This window comes from Fringilla coelebs, assembly GCF_963513975.1.
Source record: "Fringilla coelebs genome assembly, chromosome: 1".
Lineage (NCBI taxonomy): Eukaryota > Metazoa > Chordata > Aves > Passeriformes > Fringillidae > Fringilla > Fringilla coelebs.
Genome location: NC_140028.1, coordinates 44,815,945 through 44,839,847, shown reverse-complemented (window position 1 = coordinate 44,839,847; position 23,903 = coordinate 44,815,945). Strand labels below are relative to the sequence as shown.

At 37.1% G+C, this 23,903-nt stretch overlaps 1 protein-coding gene across 4 annotated transcripts in view; it reads right to left on the bottom strand.

The window, feature by feature from the left end:
* Positions 1 to 275: 275 nt before the first annotated feature.
* TRAPPC8 (trafficking protein particle complex subunit 8) overlaps positions 276 to 23,903 on the bottom strand; it is a 53,349-nt gene continuing 29,721 nt past the window's right edge. For 2 of the 4 annotated variants that reach the window (XM_084219150.1, XM_084219152.1), the window contains 14 exons: positions 23,246 to 23,320; positions 22,440 to 22,566; positions 21,249 to 21,406; positions 20,001 to 20,443; positions 17,497 to 17,644; positions 16,160 to 16,256; positions 15,637 to 15,705; positions 15,480 to 15,520; positions 13,732 to 13,917; positions 13,140 to 13,241; positions 6,463 to 6,510; positions 4,969 to 5,114; positions 3,327 to 3,416; positions 276 to 1,301 (listed from right to left, as the gene is read on the bottom strand). In XM_084219150.1, the coding sequence (XP_084075276.1) occupies positions 1,067 to 1,301; positions 3,327 to 3,416; positions 4,969 to 5,114; positions 6,463 to 6,510; positions 13,140 to 13,241; positions 13,732 to 13,917; positions 15,480 to 15,520; positions 15,637 to 15,705; positions 16,160 to 16,256; positions 17,497 to 17,644; positions 20,001 to 20,443; positions 21,249 to 21,406; positions 22,440 to 22,566; positions 23,246 to 23,320 (1,965 nt within the window). In that variant the 3' untranslated portion in view covers positions 276 to 1,066. The remainder of the gene's footprint in view (positions 1,302 to 3,326; positions 3,417 to 4,968; positions 5,115 to 6,462; positions 6,511 to 13,139; positions 13,242 to 13,731; positions 13,918 to 15,479; positions 15,521 to 15,636; positions 15,706 to 16,159; positions 16,257 to 17,496; positions 17,645 to 20,000; positions 20,444 to 21,248; positions 21,407 to 22,439; positions 22,567 to 23,245; positions 23,321 to 23,903) is intronic. The other 2 variants (XM_084219151.1, XM_084219153.1) reach the window with 1 other exon arrangement.

Here is a 23,903-nt window from a genome sequence, read left to right as displayed (position 1 = left end):
ATCCACAGTCCTATGAAGTTTGACTATGAAAGGTTATGCGCTGTGAATGCGTTCCAACGCTTTCAGGGAAGTCTAAAGTCCTAGAGACAGTAATGCAATAGTACCAAACATGAGTAAAATTGGAAACCTTACCTAATAAGAATAAAATGCATCAGAAGGTTATGCGCTGTCTCAAACACCAGCACTGTCCTGTGATAGCAGCAGAACCTGTGGATTGCTACAGCTGTATGCAAAGGGAAACAAAAAGGCCACCAGTCCATACAGTGAATATGGTGTATGCTTTATTCTATTTACAGTACATTTGTTATAAATATAATACATTTCTTGAAAATCTTGAGTAGATTTTTTTTTAAACAGATCAGTTGTTATAGTTACATAATAAAGTAAGTGACAATTTAAATGACAATCTCATGGTTGTGAAATAGTGCATTCTGTTTTGAGATGAATGAGAAAATACTCAAACTGGTTCAAATTTTGTTTTAAATACCCTAGGTGGACTTTCATGTAAACCTTGAGAAGTCACCAGTTTCCATAAATATGAAACCAAAATCTTAAACTAAAGAACCAAGAATCAGAAATGGATTTGAGAGATCTTATTGAACTTCACAGTAAGGTTGGGATTTATCATGACTAATGGCTTCAGACAGGAAAAAGCCAATGAGGTTTTCTTCCTGAATCATATCCTAATACAGCCACAAATATTAAACACACCATGCTGGAAGTTGAACAGCAGTCAAGCTGCATTTTTGACAGGGCATTGGACATACAAGTATGTTCAGACCTGCAGTTAGAGTATTTTATGTTATGAGTATCTTAATTACCAGAGAAGAAATACATTATAAAAGGATAAACGTATGTTCAGTCCAACGTGCATTGCACCGAGAAACAAACCGACAAGTCATCTGAATATTCTGCTATTTTCTTTTCTACACGATCTTTAGTAACAAGTTAGATGTTTGAGGTGCTATTTCAAAAAAACTGCAGCAAAATGTCAACCAGCAATGTAAGAAAAGAATCCCATTTATTTTTTCTTTTAGTGCTTTTGTGGGTTTTTTTTAGGAAGTGGTCAGATATTATTGATAATAATCAGTGCAGGCATGGAGTTCTGCTGACTTGTTTCAAACAAAGTAACTTGGTCCACGAGCTTGGCAAATACTCTGGGGGTTCCAAGGTTATAGACACCTGTATGAACGAAGCAAGCTTTGAGCTGCAAGCTATAGACCTCCTGGCCTTTAAGCTGAAGCTTGTACTGTGTTTGCCCAAGCCATGTAAAAGATCCATGTATTTCTAGTGCTTCAGAGCTGAAAAAAAAAAAAGGATAAAAATGTTAACTCTCTGCACTTAAAGCATGTATTACCAATTTACAGGATTCCCTCCAAATTTTCCCAAGATTTCAAAATGCACCAATTTACAGGATTCCCTCCAAATTTTCCCAAGATTTCAAAATGTCCTCCTCACCAGGCCCTTACAAAGATTGACACTTTCTAAAAACTTTTCAGAAGTCAGTAGGGAACTTATGTTACTATGCTGGCTCTCCTTGGATGAGTGCCAACTGCCATTTGTCTTTGATGCTGCTGAGTCTTTTTGACTGCTTGCCTACAATCACTACCCTTAAATCACTGCCTTCCCCAAATGCATACTGCTGTCTTTGTTCTGCACACCCTCCTAATCTTTAAGAGTAGGTTTTGTAGCAAGACAAAGCTGGACTTTGCAAGGATTAACAGCTGCCATCATAGCTTCAGACAGAACTCCACTTAACATTTTATTGAGATACTGTAATACAACTTCAAAAAAAAGATCACCTGTGTCTCTGTCTTCTTTCCTACCACATCCCTACCCACTCACACCCATTCCCACAAATACATACACACAGACTCAAAGTATCTAGGATAGCCTTGGGTAAACTTAGGGATGTTTATGTCCATCCATCAGCTCAATTTAACTCTGGGTCTTACCAAATACTTTTTAATGTTCTCTGTTTCATTTAAAAACTCTTAGAGTGGCTCTCCCCTTAGCTCAGATGAATCATTATAAACCTTTAATGCATTTCTTTGGTTCCTAATGTACCTGTACACTATACACAGGACACTAATTACACTAAGATGTAGAATGAAGAACTCAGCGTATTCTCAGCTCTCTACATAACTGGCACACAACACTAACACTAAATGTAGTAACAATTTTCAAATTGTCACAGTTTAAGGAATTCCTATTTCAGTCACTCTTAGGTCTGTCCCATGAGCTAGAGTTAAATCAGACTGCATGTCCCACAGGAATAGTCAACATGGGCATACACTGCTTTAGAGATACTGCGCTGATACATTAGGAGAGAGCGTGTGGGGGGCTTTCTTTTAAAGCAGCTTCAAGGTACATGAGGAGTACACTATCTTTCCAAAGACATGTCTTCCAATGTAACACAACATGACCATCTTGTCAAAAAACAGATCAGTGAATGGATCCCTAACTGTACCTGGAAAGTGAACCACACAAATTTTCTGTCTTCCATTTCTGAACCCGTGTATTGGGCTCTGGGCTTTTAAAATCTTACTTGGCTCCACAGACTGTTGGCAAGAAGCCACTGCTCCCCCATGACTAAACCCCTGCAAAGTCTTCACAATCTTTCTCCCTTCCCTGATGGCAAACAGACTAGGTAGTATTATATCTAAGAAGGCAGAAGGGGAGCTGTCACCTGCATTAATCATGAGTTGAAGTTGCCTTGTTTAAACAGAAGTGGCAGAATTACTATGGTACAGATACCATGGTACTGAATTCTCTATTCCACAAAAAATCTTCAGTAAAACTTTTAGAGGCAACTCATGAACATTTCCTCAATGATAATATTTTCCCACATACAACTACAGCACTAAGCAAAAAGGCAGTTATAAAAATCAGCTGCTAAACCTAGAGGAAGTCTTAAAAATATCCAAGGTTCTCCAAAATTTTACATGAAACCAAATTGCGAGAGGAAGTTGCTGTCTACAAATTACTCAGAATTCTAAAAACTAAAACCTAACAACTTATGTTAAATAAAACTGGTGAAGCTCCTATTTCACTAGTGGAAAAGCATTCCCCTTTCTCTAGGAACGATCTGCCGAGTTTTAACTACTCAAGAGTCACAAAGATTAAAGGTCCTGTCTTAGCAGAGACTGCAGAGACTGAAGACTCACAGTTAATTGCATGAGCCCTTTATCAACCTCAATTCTTTCAAAGAAGCCACTGTAGAAAAAATCCTATTCTAGATACTCAATATAGTTAAAATATTACAAGACTCCCCAAGCTAGGAAGGGATCTTAAAAAATATTGGTTTATTAACATCTGCACACTACCTTGTTGGTTTATGCCGCAAATCAATCATCACATCTACAACAGCCTGGGAACAATTGGAAAGTAGAAGAGTGACAGGTACCAGACAGAGGCTGCAAAGAGAAACAGTTCCACATTAAAGAAAAAAAAATGCTATTCTGAGTTATCTTATTTATACTCTTAAACAGTTAAAATGAATTCCAGCAACAGGGAATTTATATATAGTTGTCAATTATGCCAATGTAGGTAGAAATGTAATCACTTACACTGACTAGAGCTACTTAAAATAAAAATTGTCAATTAAGGCAAACTGCATTGGCTCATTTGGGCCAAATGAAGTTACCACCTCCATTCATCCAGCTGAGAAAGGAGACAAAAAGCATAAATACCATCTCAGTTTACAAGAAATCTGCTTGTGTGACATGAGACATTCCAGAATGGGATAACATGGTCCAGTACGCTATTTTCCGCATTTCTGGTTGGCACACTTTGACTGGATACTTTGCTTCTGCACTGCCTCCCATAGAGGAACTGCTGACACTAGGCCTTAAGTTATAACCTGAACAGTGTCCAACCAGAACAGACAGCACGTGTATACGTGGATTTAATGCAGGCCTTTATAGTAAATAAAAGTAATGCAGTTAATTGATATTCTGCTTGTTCACAATTACTATTATCATTTCTATAAATAATGCTGCAACAAGAAAGACCCCAAGATATCAACAGCCAGGAACACAAACTACTGCAGCTAAAACAGCTCTACGTATTCAGCAAGTGATTTGTGTCACTGGAATTCCTTGCCATTGCCTAAACAGTTTAAATATCCTAAACTTGAATAGTAAGAAAATAACAATTTGAGACTGTAACCAGTAAGAGGTGAATGTCTCACAGGGATAATGCATTCTTTATCACTGTCATTAAAATACAGCACCTTATAGAACATTTAAATGTTAGATTTTAGAAACAAATCCCTTTCTTTTGACAACTTACATTAATTGTTATAAAAAACTGTAACACAGTAGAGCTTTCAGATAAACAACTCAAGCCTAAATAGGTACCTTCATGTTTCAAGTACAACCCATTTAATGTTCAGCACTTAAGCCAGGGGGGTTGTTCATATCAGTACAATTCTGAAAGACTTATGGATTTTACAAGTTCCAACCAATTCACTGTAGCAGCAGGCTTTTTGACAAAGGTTAATACTGATATTCTTCCAGGAAACAAGCTCCAGTGATCTGAACTGTTACCACCTTTCCTTGTGATGTAAGTTAGAACCATGTGCAGCTAACCTTGACAAGTGAGATGTTGTAGACATAACAGCTCCTTTGAGCTAAAAGTACATCTTTGTCTGGCTTCTCAAAGAAATCACACTGCTTACTCTGACAACAAAAATAAACACAAAGGGAGCAGACTATTTTTTTTCAGTAAGTTTGATAACATTACTTATTAACATTAAAACTGTGAGCTATGGTGTTACAGTCCATTCTTTTTTATATGAAACTTTCATTTTACCTATAAACTTCTGAAGCAGTGAGTTTAAAAGTGGAACAAGATTTCGCACTTGCATACCAGACTTTAATATCATAACGCACACAGCATCTCTCAAAAGGATTTAAATCCAATTAACAATATTTTTGAAGTTTCTAAAGGTAATGTTTCACTAACCTTTTTTGATGAAAAGAATGATTAAAAGACTCTGGATAATGAAGACTTGTCTTAATAAGATTAGAAAGCTGCTCTGGTGTTGGTCTTGCAGGTACCGGTGTGTTTTCTGGTCGAAAAAACTTTAAGAGAACTGTTTCTGGTAGTTCCTGAAACAAATTTAGAGTAACATTGAAAATGGTAACATAAGGTACAAGAAATCCAGTCACAGAAGTTACAATTCTCCATTATGAACTATAACTCATAAGGGAAACAAGTTTGCAGCATTAAGAAGCTCACATTTTTTTCCAAGGTGGTTTGTATTTTAAGCATGCTGGATGAGGAACTGGTATGATTTATCTATCACCCTCTTTTGAGACAGATTTCACAGTTGCTTATGAAAATCCTATCTGTGCAAGTTTCACAAAAGCATGGTAGTGTTGCAGTGGTTTGCTAGTGCTTGGGTTTGGTTTCTAAGGAAAAGGGACAGCATTTACACTGTTCCCTGTTCAGCAGCTGTACCTAACAACAAAAAAATTCATCACCTGCCCTAGGAAGTTCAAAACAGGAAAGCCAACGAACAAGTTTCCCAGAACAGATCCAAAGTAAAGCAAACAAATTTACAGGAACGCTTGAACACTGACAGAAGGACTGAATAACAGAGTTTATTTGAAATTACATAACAAGCAGTGGCAGATATGAAAGTTACCTTTTGCTCCCAGCTGAAAGCCCAAAACAAGCTCTAACACACTACCTGGGATTCCCCCTAATCCTTTGGATGGAATGAGTCTCTGAAGCAGAAGAAATTAAGTAATACAGAAAGCTGCAACCAGCCTGAATTTGGTGCAGCTTTTCTGTCCAATATCATCTAATCTGGTTTGTGAGTAGGATTTATTCAGGAAGGGGCTGCCCTTTAGTACTTCCTTATGAACCTATTCTGCAGAAAATCCATCTTGAAAGGAAAAAAAGAATTTGCAGCAGTAAATGTCACTGCCTACTAAAAACACATGAAACAAGATTTTTAAAAAGCCAGCAGTAAGTTGGTACAGTATAATAAAGTTAATACTTGTCATTAAAAGGTGATAGATTGTACCTTTTAAGTTGAAAAGAAACAGTACAGGCAATGAAACCTGATTTAAAAACCAAACACACTGGGTGTTTGGAAATGTGTGCAAACACCTTAGCTGCCATGCTGATAATACCAGGAAGACACCAAATGTTTTCATAGGCTTGTAAGTCTTCCCATTGAAAGGAAGAGGAGTTTTTTCAAAAATAATTTGAGAAGAAAAAAAGATATTCCATTGTAACAATAAAATATATTTTAAGTGTTGAATTAATTTGGTGTTTCCATCCTACCCTATCTAACAACACAAACTGACAGCATTAAATACAGCAGAGATTATAGGTTCTCATGTAAATTATTCTCTCCCCTCAAATAATAGTCCAACCAATCTTCAAGGCTGCCTTCAACCACACAGCAATATCCTACACACTGTAGTTTGCCCTAGAGTCAATTACCTGTTCCAAGTCCTCCCAATCAGAATTCCCGAGTATTTTTTTAAAACCCTACAAAAGACAAATATGAATATTTACCTCTACAAGTAGACAAGAACATAATGAAATGCAGCAGAAACATTTACTGGTGAAAGTGCAGAGTGCTGTTTATACTTCAAACCTTTAGTTCTAATATTACACCTCTGATGAAGGACTGGAAAGCAGCAAAATTAATCATTTTCCAGCAGAGCTAAACCTTAATTCCAGCCACCTTTGGGGTGTCAGAGTCAGAAAAGATATCTGTCTCTCCAGGTTTAGCTGCTCAGACTCTAGGCTTTTTGTGATGGTGTACCTAGAACAAATGCTAAGATACGACATTTAGCCCATTTTTCTCTTACCTAGTGAATGGTTCAGGAAAGAATTAAGGACTTCCAAACAATAATCAAGAAGATGTGCATACAGATCAGAAAACTACCTAGAGACTGCTAATAAATGCTAAATTTAAGGATGCATTAAACTCCTGCCCTACTCTGGAGCTTGTGAAAATGGATCAAAGCTTAAAAAAACCAATTCAAAAGCCCATACCTACTTGGCACCCGTACCTTCCCTTCAAGAAGATACACCAATAATTAACAGCCTTATACTGAAAACAAAGCAAAAGAAAAATCAAGAACTGAACAGGTGGTATTTTGTTGCTGAACTCCTTGATTGTCAGCCCAAGTGAAGTATTGCCTTTTAAAAGGAGGAAAAAAAAATCTGACCCCTAAAATCTGCTTGCTGACCCAGTGTGGTTCTTTGCAAAGCCTCCAGCAGTGTCACAAGCTCCAGTAACCAGCATAAGCTGCATACAAGAAAGCCACATCAAAGGTTAGGATTGTCCCTTTCAAAAAACAGTTATGGTGTAATTTGAGTGTCTCATCTACACAAACTGGTAGAGGTAGAGAGGCTTGACGGAAAGAGGTTGGAAGATGGGTGTGTTTTTGTTATTGTTTTACATTTTATAGCTGCATTTTAAAGCTTTTTTGGTTTTGCCTAAAAATACACAACAAGCATTAGCACCAGAACAACAGTGCTCCCTCAGTTATGTTCCAAGAGCTACAAAATGCACAACTGGTGTTTGGAAAGTTGTTTTCTATTTTTAGAAAGCTTCTTGTTGCCCAAAGCCATTTACAAAGGCCAGCTTCAAACAAATACACTCAAATCTAAACAGCAGATTTCTAATTCAAGTAGAATAATCTCAACATCTTCACTTATTTGTGTTACAAGAAAGTCCCAACCATTAGAGTCTGGTATTTTGCTAGTTTGAAATAGCTATAAATCATCTCTATATACACTTCTGAAATGGTGTTTTAGTCATTCACACTAGTTTCAGATATCTCCTGCAATTATGCTCAGCTAAAAGTTGAAAAAGCAACATTTTTAACAATTCAAATCATCTTTTAATAGGTGTAACAGACAGATCTACCCATAAGTTCCTTAACATCTTCGAATGCATTTCCAAATTGAGAAGCTCCTCCTTTTCATCAGATAGACCGAAGTGAGGGTAGATTCACATACGGTCACTTTAAAAGATTTTTATACCAATATTACACATATTAAAATTTTCAGTTTCATAAACAATATTCTTAGAGAATGGGTCAATGTGCCCTTAAGCACACCAGAAAAAAGTAAGCACTGTAACTTGATTTCCAAGTTGGACAGAAAATCAGCATATTTGCCCCATAAACCACAAGTCACACATAGCCAAAAGGATTGACGTGCTCCATTAAAGGGCACATCAATTATGAGGGACCAGTATGCACAGAAGAAAACCTAAACAGGAAAATCTTGAATGGAACTAAGCCTAAGTAAAAGCAGAATATATGAAAGCAGTAGAATAAGAATGAGACTAAATGATGTGCTTTTTTCCCCTTTCTCATTTTAGATCTGAGAATTTCCATTTTAAAACCTCAGTTTTAAGTTGCTTTCTTCAACATGTGACTCATCTATATTTATTCTAGCTCTCAACTTTGAGAAATGACAACTCCAGGAACAGTATTTTACTGATATCAAGAATAATGCCTTTGAAAACACATACCTTCAGCTCTGCCATCCAAAATGGGTAAAACTGCAGATCAAATGTTGCAACTATTTGTAATAGCTCATTTATGACAATAATATAAGCCAAATCTCCCAAACTGGTACTGTATCTGCTCCATTAATTGATACAACAGAGTGAATAATGTGTATTTCAGCTGTTGATGTTGATTTACCCTTAAAAACCTTGCTTTCCCTCTACTGAGGTGGCTTAAGGAAAGCCTTAAATCCTTCCAACAATCTTGTCTTATTCAAGCATCTCCTCCCATATATTCTGGAAAAAAAGTCCTGAACTAGCAAAAGATGTCACTTCCAGTAACAGGAAAAATAGTTACCTAAACCCTACCCTCTCCTACATTTCAAGAATTCCTGCTTCCAACCAAACTGTTGCTGACTCGCTAAGCTGCATACATTTTAAGAAGCTGTCTTACCTAAAATTATCCTCTCTGCCTGCATCCATTCTATACACATTTTATGGATTTTACTTTGGGCTAGCACTGGTCTAATTCACAGGACTAAATGTGCAGCCCAGAACAACACCATGTGCAGCCCTGAAGCACACCTGGAAAGGATGGATGCTATTCCCAACACGCCAACATTCGAATGACAAATCTCTAGGCTGCTTCTCACCTTCCATCGGTGTGAAGTCTTTGCAAACCAGAAATGTGTCAAATGTCCTATTACTTCCACTATTACTTCTATCCCACCATATTACACTGCACTTTTCTTTCAGAATCTTTTGGATTGAATTCATCTGATTAGAAAAACAGGGAAGAACAGTAAGTAATAATATTAACAGCCCTAACTGTGACTGGATGTTTAATGCATTTGAAGTCTTTGTGCTTTCACTAATTTAAGGCAGAGAGGTCAAGAAGAAGAGACAGAGTAGCTGTATTTCAAGTGCAATCTTAAATTGACCTTCAGTTAAAACTACTTGATTCCAAAAAGCATGTTTCAGAAGAGAAATAGAACCTACAGCATTACCATAGTCAAAAAACCAGCCATGATTTACAAATACTCAGCTGAATTTGGAAGTGAGGCTTTTATTTCTTGGCCTGAAATGGATCTAGTCAAAGCAATTCACTTTACTTACACCTTACATGATTTTTTTCTTCATATATTGGTGCCTGTAACTATTAACATACCACTTTGCGGCACCTTCTGATTCAAGGCAACAAACTATATTTAGCATTTTTCCCCTACCTTTAGCCAAAGGACATTCTTTCAAAAATACAAATGAGAGGAAGGATAAGAAGATAAATGTTTTCCATATAATCCAGAGAGATTTCTATATGAAACACTTGAACACTTTAACAAAGTCAATATTCTGTAAGTGCTTCTTCAGCACACTACATGTAATGACTCCAAACTTCTAGAACATAAAAGTGTACGTAGCTCATCACATCTCCAGGTAGGCCCACTGTATCCAGTAGCCCATGCTCAAAAGTAGTGCTATTTTGTTATATTAAAAAATCTCTAGTGTAAACAGCAACAAAAACCATCTGTATTCAGTGACAGAAAACAGCTTTAAAGTCATAGTTATTGTAGTGGTTGGAATGAAAAAGGATTAGTATCTCTAATTCTATTTTGAACAAACATGGGAAGAAAAGGGAGCACATGAATTTGAGCATCAGAAAACTCATATAGGATTTTACTGCTGCTTACCTTTTTAATATGTTAGTACATATAGAAATTTTACCCAAAAAAACATTTTAGCCTTTCCCCAAGCCCCACTGTAACCAGAAGTTATATCTTGATTTTATCAAGTACTATAGCAAGTTATGCTACTGCAGTACAGGAAAAATTGCACCCTGTTGTCTGTTCCACATCCCTGTTGCCCATTAAATGTCCCACAAGGACCCAAGCAGAAATAACCACCCATCACAATAGCTCAGTCAGCCGTCTAACACCTTACAGACATAGGAGGATGAATTTATGCCAGTTCACCCAACTACCAATCTACCAGCTACTGCTGAAATAACTTAAACATAACAGTGCTGAAAAATATCAATCTCCTGTTGGTCACTACAGTGACCAACAAAACTCAAGCTTTGTTTCTCTGAACAGTAGTAGAAGCTTCTGTGAATCCAAACTACATATTTAGAAACTGGCAAAGAGATAATCTGAGATTCACCACAATTGACAATGTAGTAGAAGCCAACCAGTACAGAGAACTTGACCAAAATATAAAGTAAGTGATCTCATTTTGTTCAACAGAGTTATTTGATTAATTTGGCTAAGATCTGAGCCATTTCTCATAGGACAAAAAGAAATAAAGGGGTGGTAGGGGGCAGAAAGGAATTTTGTTCATGTTTCCTCAATGTCCATTGTAAGACTGTTCTTGGGCTGGGGATAATTGTCTGTGTCTGCCAGACAGACAAAAATTTCTTTGCTGGATACAACCGCATGAAGCCAAAGAAGTCAAGAAGAAAGTCACTGTAGAGAAGCAACAAACAAAACTCAGCAGTAAATGCAGACAGAGGACTCTTGCATCCTTGGTGACACCCTGTTCAGAGTCTGGAATTTCCCCCTCCCAGATCAGAGCGGCCCTCTATCATTTATGAACTGGTAACCCACATGTGTTGGTAAAAAGCATGCACCTCCATCTCCCTCTGCTGTCCAGTCCTCAGAAAACAACAAACTTCAATACTGTCAGCACAAGGCAAATCAGAAACAGTCTAGAATAGTTTCCAACCCTGTTCATGACTTAAGAGAATAAATACAGACTTGTAAGACAAAATTATACACTGAAAATACTAAATTAGAGGTAAAGTTTGAGTTTGGGATTTTCTACCACTGCTCCCCCCAACTTTTCACTGCTTGTGTTACTTTAAAAGAGCAAAATAATTCAAAGACAATATACAACTCTTAAGAGATTAAGTACATTATTTTCTATATCTAGCCTAATTTAGTTCTATTTTGGGGAGTCTTTTAATTCTGAAATGTGGACTCAATGAAGTTAAACTGCTGCAAAGTCTCAAATCAATTAATTAGTTACACCTCACCTCCTACCTCAGAGCAGTCTACCTGCTCTCCCCACACTATTATGAGCCAATTAAAAAAAGTAGTATGTGAGTATGTGAGGACATGCAATTTCTCAATTCTTAGCGGTCCTGAGGTCACAGGTTCTTAAAATTTATGCTAACTCTGTGCTTTGGTTATTGTGAGGACACAGAATTTACATGTTTATTAAAAAACCTCAACAACCAATTACTCTTATAACAGATTTCAACTGCATGACAATGCAGATGCTTTCTTGCTCCCAACCAAATTACAGAATGCTTCAAAGGAAGTGTGCTCCTCATGCTCAAGGAACTGAATACAATAATCAGTGTACAATCTATATGAAGATGGTTGTAATAAAACCTGATAAGAAATAGATTTTAGACAGAGAATGCTAATATAGTAGCATATATTCCTCAAAAAACATTGAGAGTACATACAGATCCTCCTTGTTGCTAGCGGCAGGATCAATTTCTTTAATTTGAAATTGATTGTGATACAGACAGAGTTCCAGTCAACACGAAATGCGAATTTCTACCCATACCCTATTCAGTCATTTGTATATTTTAGGATGCAGTCGTGATTAATTTCTATTTTCTCTTCCTATTCATTTGAGAATCAGAACTTGATGAGATCAGATGCTCACAGTATTGTGTCTCCTAACCTTAGATGTCTACAGCGTCATCTACTGTTCTACATATACATTAAGACAGGGAAAGTAATACCTGAGGGGGCAGTTTTCATTAGATTAATACAGCCTCTTATACTGCTCAGCACAGCTAGAGCACATGTGTGCCAATTCCCATTTATTTCATAGCACAAATAACTAAGTGGAAAAAATTATCTTAGCAATGTACAAATACTTAAAGGCTGATGATCCAAAGCCAAATGCACAGCTTCAGAGTAATTCACTACCTGCATTATAGCATGGTATTTATGGAAGACATTTGTCCTGTGATAAAATTAGTACATAGTACTCTTTGCTGCAACTTTAAGATCTCACTAAAAGCTCTATATTATGTTTGCAATATTGGTAAAAACAGCAAGCATGGCACCAAAACAAGAGGGAACAGCAATATGCTGCTCAGGAGAAGTCTAAACAAGCACAAGATTTATTTCCTCTTAGTCTGAACATTAGTCTTCTTCATCCACAAACTGAATTTAGTACAGACATTTTTACAGAACCTTATCTGTAACTTCCATAGCTGTTATCAATTCATGTACCAGAAGACAGCCACCAGCTTCTTACAGATGCTGTTTTATTTCAACAAGCAAAATAACTATAAACTTCACCATTTTACTTACATAACTTTGTTATGAAATAATCACCATCTTTTATGCCATTAACAAGTTTCTAGTTCTACCTGAAACACCAAAGAAGAGTTTACCTCAACAAGAGCTCATCAACATGCTTACCTGCATATTGTTTTTCTCATGTTTCAACTGGGCGTGGCTAGTTCAATACAGAAGACTAAGCAAACCTGGAGTCAGCCTGAATTATTTAGTAATAACACATATCTGATATTAAGATTCTACAAAAGCTTCCACTTACATACTAGGAAATTCATTAAGACCATTTACAGAAAGAAGTGATTGTGAAGGAAAACTTTACTGTAGATTACCTGCTTCTGAGGAAATGAAAAGGCCTCCTTCCCAACTGTGTTAAGGGCAACATGATGCTGGCCCTCCAAAATAAGCTGCTTGCTGTCTTCCACAACATAAGCCTACAGAACATAATACAAAGACATTTGCAGACCAGAAACTATCATAAGATTCATAACACAGAATTACTGACTGCTCCCTAACTTGGGTGGAAAATGCTGTACTGATCAAAACTTAAGAGTCTAGCATGACATATTTCTGCCAATTTTCACTGCTTCAAATGAGACTCTTTTCTTTAAAACAGACTGGGTCACTCTTACAGTTCTGTAAGATCAAGCATTAACAAGTCTCTTAGCTTAAGATTTCATAATTTTCTCTTTTAAAAGAGAGATTAGAAGAACTGGGTGCATCCAGAGTAATGTAGGGACACTTATTACAGTAATAGACATCTTTGCTGCTGGCATCATTATAGTTTGTTTGATTGTTTTCAGGAAAAAAAATTCACCCATAAATTCCATTTGTATTTTCCTGAAAGTTCAGGATACCACAAAATTATTTTCTAGCTGTAATGTTTCATGTCCAAATTACCACAAAGGCCGCAATCATACATACCTTCCATAGTACCACAATGTTCAAATCAACTTCACTGCATCTTTGTATCAATCTGACTGTTTCATCAAATGATTGTTTCACTGCCCTTTGAGATGCATGAGTATGAGATTGCACATGTGTTCTTTTAAATTCAGAGGATAAGCTTTGGAAAAAAAAGTCTGCACAAGGACTGGCTGAACTTATTATCTACAAGAGAAAAAAAGGAAGAAAGCATTCAGAACAGGATGTGAGCTGACTCAAGTTGCCCTAACAGAGCTAGCTTATCATTATAGCCTTTCAGTTCCATTATCCCAGTGGGCTTCCCTTTGCAAAGCTACAGGATGCCAAACACCTTGGTTTCTGTGCCTGACCTGTTAGAGATCAGAATAGCTAAAGGGCTGCTAAATGTAATACAGGGTACACAGCACTAGAACTTGCTAGTTGAGAACTACAAATACCAAACTTGGAAATAGGAGCTTTGATTATTATCACAAAGCAGCCTACTGTGATATATCAAATCTATTAAAGAGAGCTGAAGCATCCAACTAAGTCACACAAAAGTCATTTTTGCTTACTAATATTTTCCCCACCTTAGCTAGAATTATTTACCTAAGTTAGAAACATACACTTTGCTAGCAATAGCAGAGATAATAGATGTGCACAGCACATCCCCACAGATACATGGCACAAACAGAAAAACTGTGCTGTCATGTGTACTAAACTCTTCCAACACCAAAAACCTAGCAAAGAAACTGGTTTCTAAGAGCAATGATACTGTGTCCTGTTGGAAACAACAAGATAAGCAAGTAACTTCAGCTTTACAACCCCTCCCTTTCAAAAAATGCTGGCTTTTCCAGAATATGCTGTTGCAAAGCTGCTAATTATTGCACTAGCAGAATGCTGATACTCAGGGAGAAAATCCACCTTTGGATCCACTGCTCGGAGGGGAGGACTCTCTCGCCGTGTTTCCACTGTAATAAAATGTTCTCAAGGAAAGCTAAAGTTCCCGTAGCTCAGGTTCCAACTCTAAAAATGCACAGAGGTATCATCTACCTCAGATTTTTAGTCCTGACTTCAATTTATATGCCTATGAAATGAAATGGCAGTGAATAGGTTTTCTTTGGCTTTAAAAACTGAATAAATACAGGAAAAATGTATGCTCAGCATAAAATAAGCAATCTGTCATTCAACTGACTAAATCCACTATGCAGATTTCTGACCTAATCCAGGAGGCCTACTTTCCTCTGGTTTTGGGAAAGCATTTGTAGTACCAAGATCATTTACTGAGAGGATTATTCAGTATCTGTGTGTTTAAAAAAAGATTAGAAGAATATGGTAGTCTAGAATTCTAAACTTCTAGAAAAATCAGACTCCTTGAATTCACTGCAGCCTCCTGCAGTAGTTTTGAAATTTGGGGACCAACATCCATTAATTTTCCAGTTTTTCAAATAAGCTGCAATTAGAAATTTTAGCCTGTCTTAGTAAAAGGGTAATTAAGAACAAGAATCTAATATCTGCAGGCCTCTACTAGAAAACTAGAGGGCTGGGACATATTTAAAATAACTACTCCAAAGAGCTGAAAAGTAAGGAAAAGCATTAGCAAAAAAGCCAGCATTGTAATGTGATTCCAAAGTAGTTCAGCTGTGGAGCTGGGATCCTAATATTCCTGACTACAAGCTAGCCTAAGTTAACTTACCACCTCTTTGTCCTTGCACATGACAGGGACACCTTACACAAGACAAAATATGCAGTTGTACCCATCCACCTACCTGTTCATTTCCAAAGACAATATCTGCAAATGTGTAATTTTCTAAGGGATAAAAAGAGAAAGCACTGTTTTAGCATTATGGGAAGTCACAACTTCAGCATACAGTATCCAAAAGAGTATTTTTTTTTAAAAGTTACCACATTCAAGAAAAAACCTACCTGCTGAGTTTTTGCATCTCACTGCTTTAAAACATAACTTTGCTCGCTCTCTGCTAGCCAGTTTAGTATCTGAAAGAAAAAGGCGGCAAGATTTTTTTATTTGCTCTCAGCATAATCAGAGTCCCTTAGACAAAAGTCAAAAGTCTTGACTGACTTTTGTCACAAACACACAGATGACACCCAACAAGCACAGCTAACCAGGCACAGCAATGGCATACAACACAACCATATTTCTTGGGAGGAAAGTTATCAGCCACCCCACACATGGATTTCTCTATATCACAGAAATCATTTACCTGTAAATTAAGCTTGTTTTTAAAATTCATTAAGTTTGAATAATTTATCTGTAAATATATACTTCATGAAATATAACAAAAGAGGGGCTTTAGTATTTTTGGAATGGACAAAGTTATTAGAAACTAATTATTCTAAAAGCCAAATTCAGTTCCCTGTAAGATTCTTTTAACTGTTTTTATCAGCCAGAAGCTAGACTTGCCATCATTTTGGTGATAGAGATACACACCTTTGTCTCCAGAGATGTTAACAGATTTCTGAAGCTTCCAGTGCTTGCTATTGCTTGAAACTTGCACTATATGAAATTCCTTAACACCCGTTTCACTCTACAGAACAGACGAAAGTTATGTCAAAAAAAACCAATCACAACTGTGATGTGCTACATTGCACAGTAAGTGTTCACTGCAAAGTGGCACTGTCAGAATCTTAATTTAACTCATTATTCACACCACTCATAACACACAGTAGTTAGATACAAGGAGAGATTTAATACCCACTGTAAAGTAAACAACAGTCCCAGATCACAGCAACTTCCAATTCCAGTAAATAAAGCCACACAAAGAGGAAATAAGGATCCCCCAGAAAAAGACCCACAAGCTAGTATTTTAGATTAAGAAGAACTTTAACAAAAACTAGGCTTTTTAACTCCAATGCAGAACACTGTCCACAAGGCTACTTAGTTTCTAGGATTACTTTAGGAGCATTGCTGTAACATAAATCCTAGAAACTCAAGATCTATTTTGGGTTTACATACATATACAATAAAATGCAGCTTTTGGAGTTGGCTTCTTTTCTTGTAAAGAGTGAGGTGGTAGTAGAAAAATAAGCCTCACATTGTTAACTTGGTCCTTTATAAAAACATTCTGCCCTCCTTAAAGGAGTGGACAATATTCAGTAAATGAAGAAAAAAACCAGAGTGTACACACCTTTAAAAGAAAATGACAAATCAGCTCAGTGGTTCCATTACCAACTAAGTGTCTATGAATTCTATGAACAGACAATTCAGTTACCTTGCTTTGTGATTGAAAAAATGGGAGCAGCTTTGCCAAAAAAATGAGTAAATTTACATTAGCATGGTTTAAAAAACTGAGTATTTTCATCTGCTTTAGTAAGTCAACGGACATATCTGTATTTGGATTATATTAGTAAAAATGTCTTTATGGTTTGGTGATACATGTAAACAGAAAAACTTCCTTCAGATTGGAGCTTAAATTCTGACTTTGACATTACCACTAATTCTACCAGTGTTTCCACTGAAAGGGGACACAGTTCTGAATAAGACAACCTTGGAAGCTAAGATCAAGAACACTCATCAATTTGGAATAAATCTTCCTAAAAACACTATGAACTATAGTCTTGCAATATGATTAGTATAGGAGACTTCCACAGAGTTAGGATATAACTTCACATTAATACTCTTTCCAACAGTAACTGAACGATCAAATATGCAAGGATATTTTTTGTTGTTGTCGTTTGCAAAGTTACTGTAGAAAAACTTGAGTCTTGGTTCATCATCTGCTGAGCTTCAGGACAGTACTATTATTATCAATACAAATAAAAACTTACAGTATTGATATTTTCTACATCCACAAAGAGCAACATGTTGTCCCCTCTGCCTTCTTCATCCCCAAGTGCATTACTTCTGCAGACAGTAGCCCGAATGTGCAGAGACCGACTGGTACAAATAACTGCAGTGTGCCTTAATACTCTGTGACTAGGAAAGGGAGGAGAGAAAAGGAAAAAAAAAAAAAAGACAACATTCAACATTTTGAACAACCAGGACTGCCCAGAACATGATATCAAGAAATTTAGCTTTTATATTTGTCAATATTAAGGCCATTAGACAATTTGTTCATGCCAACTACCAAAGATACTTCTTTTCACTGAAGATACCCTATCAAACCTACTTTATTTTTAACCATCTTGCTGCATGGGTAGGTGCTCTTTAAACACGCAGTCTAAGCCAGTGTGAAATGTTGGAGAAAAAGGTTCAGGTGCTACCATGTGGAAAAACAATTCAGAAATGTTTCAGATGTAAGACAACTGGCAGAGTGAAAGCAAACAGACATGTATTGGCACACAGATATCATTAAACTATTTAATGCCACCAAATGCTCTGGAAAACAGTTTCTGAGTAAATAAGTGAGAGAAAGACCACTACTTAGTCACATCTCTTACCATAAATATTTACTAAAAAGCACTTAGAATACCACTGCATTCAATAAATTCTCCTGAAAAGAGAATTAAAATAAAGAGAATCAAACCACAGCTATCCTGCCTATTTCCAGGTATGCTCAACCTCCGGGACAGCAGTCCCTTTGTGAAAGTTATCTTCCTGCTTTTCTAAGGACGAATTAATCTTTACAATTCCATTTGTAGACACCATCAAAACACTTGAGCTTTTCCAATGTAGAAGCTTTTAGTTACCATAACTTCCACTTGGAAACATTTTAGAGGCATGTAAAAGTTTGATACGCATTACCTACTGAATATGTTGAAATAATGTGACACTTGGTTTTAGGAGGGAAAAATCGGTGGCTTCCTAAACTCTACTTCACAATGCCACAATTACAGAAGAAACTTTTAAGTTTTCCAGTTAATGTTCAGATATACAGATATCTGTATAGCTTTCAAGTGGTACAAATTACATAATTTTTTCAACACTTAAAAGCTATGCTCCATCTACAAAGAACACTCTTAAACCAGAGCAGCTCCTTTAAGTTCCCCTCAAAACTTCAGTGCAGTAAGGAACAAGTACATTACTCAAACAACTCTCTTCCACCTCTCAAGCACCTCCGTTTCTGAATACTATGAGTTGTTAGGAGACAAATTCCCTATTCCTACAGACTAGCTTTGATATTTCAGAAGCTATGGAAAAATCTAAACTAAGGGTGCATTTGCATGACTTCAGTTTTGAGAATATGCTACTGATCCACTCTCTCAACCATCTTCAACTTAACTCTGCTTTGGTTTACACCCCAAACCAGCCTCACAGTACATGAACTTTGTTTCTCTCTCAGAACTAGCCTAGAAAACAAGCTTCAGCCATAGGAAGACATTCAGTCCATCTTATTAGAGTTTATCTGAAGTAACACTGGTACAGCCACCAAGTGAGCAAGTTTAGGTTGGGATAGTTAATTTCCTTCATAGTAGCTAGTAAGTGGCCATGTTCTGGATTTGTGCTAGAAATAGCGTTGACACAGGAATGATTTTGTTATTGCTGAGATGGGCTTACACAGGATCAAGGCCTTTTCTGCTCGTCACCCCACCACACCAGCAATCAGGCTGGGGCTTCACAACAGGGTGGGAGGGAACACACTGGGATGGCTGACCCGTAACTGACCAACAGGATATTCCACACCATGTGGTGTTATGCTCAGCAACAAAAACAGGGAAAAGGAGAAAGCAGGGCCTGATGACATGTCTTCCCAAGTAATCGCTAAACATGACAGAACCCCCCTTTTCTGAAAACCTGCCTGCCCACCGGAAGTGCTGAATGAATTTCTTGGGAATGTTTTAACTTGTTGTGTCAAACTTGACTATGGACTCTCTCAAGATGGTCCAAAAACTCTACAACAGTGTGCAAGTCAGACTTGGTATTTAACCCCTGGAATGAGAATATCCTTCTTCACAATACAATTACTAACCAAATTTTAACTGACGACAAACTCTTTCATTCAATACAGACAAGACTTTGTTTTATAAGACGTAGAAACAAATTAGGTTATGATTTTTAACCCTATACCTTCAGCAGAACAATGTGGTTCCAGAGGAACTAAATACAAAGGTTGTTATAAAAGAATTCCATTAAACCTCCTTCTATTAATTTATTTTAATAATTTAGTATTTACTACTTCAATAAAAGCAGCACAGGCTATACAATTTCCCATGGAAATTAGATCATGCAGTAGAAAAAAACATTGCTTAGAATAGCAGATAACAGGCCATTTTCACATCATCACAGTGACAGAGAAATTCTGTAATACTTACTTTTACCATTGCAATCACAGAATCACAGAATCTAATGTGTCTAATAAGTATGATAGAGAAGGCAAATTAGAAGAACTTACCACATTTTTGAGTGCTTTTTAATACTTTCGTAGTAAAACAAGAAGTTAATTTCATGAACACCTTCTTCATCTGGTCCCCGTAACCACATTGGCAGCTGCACTGAAGCCCCAGGAAGAAGAACAGCATCAGGAAGCGGAACCTGTATTACTTCAGGTGAACCTCCCGTGCCAACCCCAAAGTCTGCAGAAGAAGCTGAAGACAGCAGTGCTGTTCGCACAGAGGTAGGATCTGTCACAACAGTCTTGTAAGCACTACAGTTCTCAGAGGCTGAAGGACTTAGTGGTGTTAAAACAGCAGTATTTCCACCAAAAGTGAAAAATTCTGGATGCTTGGACACGACCTTCAGTGCAGTAAGAGGACACTTGCTTACATTCACAAATTCTACATACGCTTTTCTGATTTCTCCACAGAGAAGCCCTGTAGGAAAATTTATAAAGAACACCTGTATGGGAAGAAAAGGAGAAAATAAAAACCTAAACACTGAGCCAAGTTAGGAATGCCCCAACTGAAAACAACCATTAACACAAACTCGACTGCTGCCTAGAGCTTCCTGAGGGGAAGTGAAGAGGGAGGTGCAGATCTCTTCATCCTAAAATCCAGTGATCAGACATGTGGGAATGGCTCAAAGCTGCACCAGGGGATGGATGTTTAGACTGGACATTAAGATGCATTTCCCTATGGAGAGGGTGGTCAAACAGTGGAATAGCTTTTCAGGGGGGTGGTCGATGACCCAAGAATCGACCACACTGTTCAAGAGGCATTTAGGCGAAGCCATTAACACACTGCAACTTGGTCAGGCAGCCAGACTGGAAGATCACTGTAGTCCCTTCTAGCTGATCCATCCTACTCTAAAGGCCCCTGCCATTAACCAGTTACCCAGACCATTTTAATAACCCTAGAAAGGAAAAGCACTGTATTTTAATTAAGCAGCTGGAATAACTTTTCTAGATGAATGGCAAGCAAACAGAAAAAAGCTTCTTTGCCTGTTCCTCATTTATCTTAAAATCTGAGTACCAAAGCTGTTGCCAACTAAAATTCTAAAGGGAATATAGCAATTTCAGAAGGATACTAATTTTGAGGCTTCAAGTTTCAATTAAAAAAACCCACACAAGTTTGCCACTAACAGATCAGAAATTACCTGGGAAGATTTAGGCATTAACAAAAGCCAAGTCAGCATTGTTAGAATTATATTTATAAATTGCATTTAGCTATTTTCTCAAAATTGCCAAAAGGAAGTAGCTACGTACCTCTAACAAGGGCATTTCTTCTGTAATAATGGGATCTAAACGTCGATCGGGTCCATATTTAATCGATGTTTTTTCCTCTTTTGTGTTATTAAGTCGAGGTCCTTGGATTTCTAAATCTTGTCTTCCTCGAACAGATAACCCATTGGAAACAAACTTTCCTGAAATAAGTTTTTTAAACTTTTGTTTAGTTGGGTTTTTTTAAGTAATTCCTGACTTTGTCTCTAAGAAATGATCTAAAGCTCCCAATCCAATCTCAAAAGTCAATTTTTGTTATCGGGCACTTATGGTGTTCATTGATTAAGCAGCACCACCAACAAAGAACTATTCAGAGCTTACAGTCATGTAACACATGGCTGGCTCAAGTTCCAACAGCTAGTTATCCATTACTGTGGGCTTTCTCTGCCCTTCAATAGTTTGACTGCAACTGGAAGGGAAGCAGCAGACATAGTGCATGAAGCTGATGGCATTTCATTCCTCTCCCAATTCCTGCCAGGCTGGAGAAGTCACTTAGAGGATTATTTCCTTTAAAGACAGCTACACTCTCCAAATGGTTTTTATTCAAAAGGTTTCCAGGCTCTGAATAAGCTTCTATTTCTTTCAGACACTTGCACACGTTTTAATCTCCATTTCATCTAACAAATAAACTCACCACATGAGAGACAATTTCAGGCGAATGATTCAACAAAACAGGTCAGGTAGCATGCAATTAATTGTCAATTTATACACCAATGTAAAGGAAAGAGAATTCAAGATGCTTAAAAAAAAGCTGTCAGCCAAATTTAAATTTAGGAATCTATAAAAAGGACTTCAGTGCAACATTTAGACAAAAAGTTGAAAGCTAACAATGCAAAGAAATGCAGAAGAAAAATTAACAGCAAGAGAGTCAATGGAAGCTGTTATAGATTCAACACAGCTTAGATGGAATATTTACATTTTGATTTTTTTACTGGTTTCAAAAGTTCAGCAGATGTAAAAGAAGCAATGAATCTGGCCTCCTTCCTTGTGGGATTCCTAGAAGAGCCACTTTGTTCTTTTCCCACTTCAGTTGCTTCTCCTATTTCTACATCCCTACCTGATGGAAGGCCTTGTATCATGACAGTCAAACACTAGACACTTGAATTTAGTTCTACTCTGCAGAAGCCATGTCTCCTCCTTCCAGAAACACACAGTTTAAAGTAATAATACACTTACCTGTCTGTAATCCAATAGAAGGATCTATCCCATCTAATGACACAGCACCTTGAACACTGCCAAGATTATAAACGACTCCCAGAATATGTAGCTCCCCTGTTTGATGGGGAAAGAGCTTTAGTCTTGCCTGTGGAGATACGTTAAATTTTTGTTGTTGTTGCTACTAGAAAGAAGTATTATTACAGTTAAATGTCCAATTGCTAAACACACTCATGGCTACATTTACTTTATAGCTGTGTCAGCTATAACTGCAACAGTAAATATAGATCCATTACTAGATTGAAAATTCATTCAATTCATATACACACAATTTACCAAACCAGTTCACAGCTGAGAAATGCTCACTACATTAGCAAAAATTCCTAAAAGTTAATCTTCACTGTGATTAACAGGGGCAGAATCACAGAATGGCTGAAGCTGGAATGGACTCCAACGTGCCTGCTCAAGCAGGGCCATCTAGAGCCAGCTGCTAAGGACCACATCCAAAGGGCCCTGAACATCTCTAAAGATGGATACTCCACAATCTCTCTGGGCCACCTGTGCCAAGTGCTCAAGCACCATCACATTTACAAAATAAGTAAGTGTTATAAATCAAGTTATTAACATTTCCTGATGATCAGGAGGAGCCTCTTGTGCCCACTGTCTTTGGTCCTGTCACATTTATACAAAGTGATAAGAGGTACTGGAATTTCTGATTCAATCATGTGTTCTGTCAGTTTAATGTTAAGTTCAGACCATAACAAGTCTGAAATGCACACTAAAGTTCAACGCTGAAAAGACCTTTTAAAACAAAGCACAGTACTTACCACTTTTGTCTCCTCACTATTAATTAAAAATTCTGCTATTGCTTCAGTTCCTACCATATCTTCATCAGACGTACCCTGAAAAGAAGAAACAGCTCCTTAGATACTATTACTCCTAGGCAAAGAAAGTGCCATAAATAATATTTCCAATACCCTTCCTAAAGTGCTCAAGGGGAAAAAAAAATCACACAAATTTCCAAACAGTTTGGAAAAGCAAGTGCTGCATGCTCAGCTTCTCAGCCTTTATGAATTAAAAAAGCAGCTTGAGAGCTCAGTAAACATTTACTTAAGAGAAATTTAAGATTTAGCACTATAAATTGGAACCATTCCCAGTCCGTTTCACAGATATTCACAGAAGTATTTATCACACCATTAAAGTAGCAGTTCAGATCAGAACAGAAGGGAAAGTGTATGGGTGTATGGTAAGCCTTGAGACTTAAACTATGTAGAACCATGTTTATAACTCTGGTAAATACTTACAGAACCTTTAGAGAACACTGTGTTCCCAACGTTTTGGCCAGGAAAACAAATTATTTAGGAATTTACTGTACTATTTAGTATTAGAATATATTAAAACCTTTAAAACCTGGATATGACAACAGTCCATCAGAGCTTTTGGCAGCATTAGATGAAGTATTAAGTCAAACAGTAGCACAACAGC